The following is a 3,838-nucleotide window of genomic DNA, read 5'->3' as shown; positions in this document are numbered from 1 at the left end:
TATAGAGAACTTGAATATACATTCATTCATTGTTGCACATTTTCCTCCTTACTCACCCCCACCCCCAGTTCACTTTTCTCTTTGAAAATTAAAAACTCTTTCATTATTGTACAATCTCCCCCCTTCCCAGTCTATGCAGCGCTTATTCTGGACTATAGTCATGCAAATAATATCTAATCATATATTCCTTTTAAGCAGTTCTATTCCTCATCTATTTCAATGCAATATACATTATTTATCCCCTTTTTTCTTAGTTTCTCCCAAACTCCTGTGTCAGTCCTGTTTTATAACAGTGACGTTATGCAGTACTTGTCCTTTTGTGACTGAGATATTTCATTCAGAATAATGTCCTCCAGCGTCACCATTTTGTGTAATAGTTCATGAATTCTTTGTTTTTCAATGCTGCATAATATTCCATTACAAATATACCACAGCTTTCTATCCTTTTGTTTGTTGATGGGCACTTGGGTTGTTTCCATCTCTTTGCTATTATACACAACACAGCAGTAAACATGGGTGTGCATATATCTGTTTGGGTGGCAGTTCTGTTTTCTTTAGGGTATATTCACCATAGTGGAATTGCTGTGTCAAATGGTATTTGTATTTCCAACTTTTTGAGAAAGTGTCATACTGCTTTCCAGAACGTTTGCACCATTTTACACTCCCACCAACGGTGAATAAGGGTTCCAGTTTCTCCACAACCTTACCAGCATTTGTTGTTTGCTGCTCTGTTGAATTCTGCTATTGTTATTGGGGTGAAATGATATCTTAATAGTTGTTTTGGTTTACATTATATAAAGATATTTGATAACCTATAAGGTAGCTAAAAACAAAAATAAATGAACAAATAGTAAAAAAAAAAAGGCCCTTAAGTAGGAAATAATTGATGTCTTTGAGCTGTGGTGCTGGGGAAAAGTATTGAATATACCACAGACTGTTAGGAGAACAAACAGGTTCGTCTTAGAGAGGGTGAGACCAGGCTGTTCCTTTGAGGAAAGGATTCTGAAGCTTTTTTTTTAAATCCTCTGGACATGTTGCAAGGAGGGGCCAGTCCTTGGAGACAGATAACATGCTTGAGAGTGTAGAGGGACAGTGTAAGAGAGGAGACACTTGATGAGCTGGATCGACTCAGTGACTGGAGTAATGAGGTTAGCTGTGTCAGAGACAATAGGGTCTTCTCAGGATAGAGCAAGATTCAGAGCTACCATACATAGGATTGTTAAGAATCACAAGGAATTCAGCAGCACATAACAGCAACACAATGTATAAAAGATGATTAACCTCACTTGACATTAAATGTACATATGTCTTCACAATAGACTAACATACGGCTCACAGAAAGAGTAAAACTGCAGTACTAAGGGTGTTTTTTCAAACATCCTTATGCATGGGCACAAGAATAAGATAATCCCTGTTGAAAAGTCACTTCTTTCAAAGACATATCTTTTTTGTTTTCTGCAGTTCATGGGATATTCAGTGTCCTTCTCCAAACTTTACAAAATAAATAAACAAAACAAAACAAATGCAAAGTGCTCCTTGAAGGCAAGGATGATGGCAAAGCTTCATCTCACATGTTTTGGACATGTTGCTAGGAAAGGCTATTCCTTGCAAAAGGATATGATGCTTGGAAAGGTGGACGGTCAGCAAAAGACAAGAAGACTCTCAACAAGATGGACTGACCTAGTTTTAGGAAAGTCTGCTGTCTGGAGCCTCTCTAAAGTCCTGAAGAGCAATGATGTCAGTTTAAAGACAAAGGTGCACCTGATTCAAGCCATAATCTTTCCGATCATCTGCTATGCATCTGAGAGCTGAACAACGAATAAAGATGATAGGAGAATTGATGCCTTTAAGCTTTGGTGTTAGTAAAGAGTACTGAATATCCCATGGACCGCCAAAGGAACAAAGAGCTACATCTTGAAGAAAGTGCGACTAGAATGCTCCTTAATGGCGAGGATGGTGAAGCTTTGTCTCACATACTTTGTGCATGTTATTAGGAGGGGTTATTTCTGGAAGAGGGATATCATGCTTGGAAAGGTGGAGGTTTAACCAAAGAGAGGAAGACCCTCAACCAGATGGATTGACACAGTGACAGCAATGGGTTCAAGTGTGTCAGAGATGATGAAGATGGCACAGAATAAGGCAGGGCTCAGATTGGTTGTTCAGGCATCTAACAGCAATATGATAAGTCAAGTAGGAAAGGCAAAATGTAAAACACATTTATTTAGATGACATGTAGAAAGATAAATGAGAAATTGATAACAGCAGCTGCTTCTGGGTAGACAGTTGACAAACTGAAGTTCAGGGTACAGAAATTTGTTTTCACACTTTCTTATGTTGCATTATCTGGGATATTTTTATCACCTATATGTATTACGTTTTCATTAAAAATTTAGTAATTACAATCACCACCCCCAAACGGGGGGGGGAATCATTAAAAACAACAAGAACTCATTGTAATTCTGTATGACAATCCCTTCACTGAGTGACATGTGAGCAAGCCGCTTGAATGGCAAAAAGGCTCGCTCAAATCCTGTCGCTGAATGGTTTATGCTGGGCACTGTGTTAGGCACATCTTGTTCCAACCTTTCAACGGGTTAATGTTCAATCTTCGCGATTCATCGGTGAGGCAGCATTCTCTCTATTCTTCCACAGATGAGGTTTCTGAGCCTCAAGTGACCCAATGAGTAAACACAAAGTTCAAGGCCGAGTCCCCTTACTGATTCTTCACTTCCCACCACTCTTCATTTGACACGCAGGTATAACAATCTAAACACAGTAGAACAAACTCCTTCCCAGGCTCAAAAGAGACTGGGCTGCTTGTCTGTCCTCACACTTCAGCTTTACTACTGATGTTACATTTTCCTACAGCAGGGCTTCAACTCTTCAGGTTTGCAGCCAATTTTCTTTCCCCCTTCACACTATAGAGTTACCAGCTGGGATCCAACAGGTTTGAGTTTCCCACAGCTCCTCAGGTGTTAACTTTATTCCAAACTTTATAGGCAAGACAGGAGGCTCTGGTGGCATCGTTCTTAAGGAGTCGTGCCCCCTAATGAGCAGGCTAGCCTGACCCTAGAGACTCATCCAAGGGCCCTCTGGATAGCTAGAGCGAGAATTCCGAGTTTGCAGGGAAAGGCATAAGGGTTTCCTCACTTCCCAGGTCCCGGAGAACCGGAAAGTCCGCGCCAGCGGGCGGGCAGGCCAGCAGGGGCGCACGGGGCTGGGACGCGCTTACCCGCCAGGCCAGCTCCAGGTCGAAGTCCCGGGCGCGCAGGAAGCGCAGCAGGAAGGAGTCGGCGAGCGGCAGTGCTGTCCGAGGCACGCCCGCCTCCTGCGCTCGGCGTCGCAGCTCCGCCAGGCCCGGCTGCAGCAGCGGCGAGGTGTCGGGCAGCGCGTTGAGCCGCTGGCCCTCGGTGAGCCCCGGCCTGCCCTCTGCCATCCTGCTCTTGGCTGTCGCTGCAGCGCTCGGGCTAAAAGCTCGTGCCCTGCGCCGCCTCGCCGGCTCCTCCTTCGTGGCGGCGGCCCAGCTCGCATCCAGCCCCTCTGCGGCCCGCCCGCCCCTGGCCCTCCGCGGGCCCTGCCGGCCCAGCCCCTTTACCCCACACGTGGACAGGGCACTGGAGCTCCCACCACCGGAAGGCCACGGTGCTGTACCCGTCTCAAGCTGTGTTGGACGCCAAAAAGAAGATGTCAAAAGAGCTCGCGGATCCTCTTCACAGTCAGGAGAGATCTGTTTTTAAAAAGCGCACTGTACTAAATTAACCCCTCCCTTCTGCACCCGCAGTTCCCAACTTTCGTCCCAACTCCGTTTCTTTCCATCACTCCATCCCTCTATGCTCTT

At 45.0% G+C, this 3,838-nt stretch overlaps 1 protein-coding gene across 1 annotated transcript in view; it reads right to left on the bottom strand.

Moving 5' to 3' along the window:
• The window catches only part of TTPA (tocopherol (alpha) transfer protein), an 87,307-nt gene extending 83,871 nt beyond the window's left edge, over window positions 1-3,436 (bottom strand). Inside the window, exon 1 of the mRNA XM_006880528.1 lies at window positions 3,233-3,436. Within this exon, the coding sequence (XP_006880590.1) occupies window positions 3,233-3,436 (204 nt within the window). The remainder of the gene's footprint in view (window positions 1-3,232) is intronic.
• Window positions 3,437-3,838: the final 402 nt, after the last annotated feature.

The sequence above is a fragment of the Elephantulus edwardii genome, unplaced genomic scaffold (genome assembly GCF_000299155.1).
Source record: "Elephantulus edwardii isolate Elephantulus edwardi_28Jun2011 unplaced genomic scaffold, EleEdw1.0 scaffold00008, whole genome shotgun sequence".
In the NCBI taxonomy this organism is placed as follows: Eukaryota; Metazoa; Chordata; class Mammalia; order Macroscelidea; family Macroscelididae; genus Elephantulus; species Elephantulus edwardii.
The sequence above is the reverse complement of the archived record's forward strand: the minus strand, read 5'-3'. Positions and strand labels throughout refer to the sequence as shown.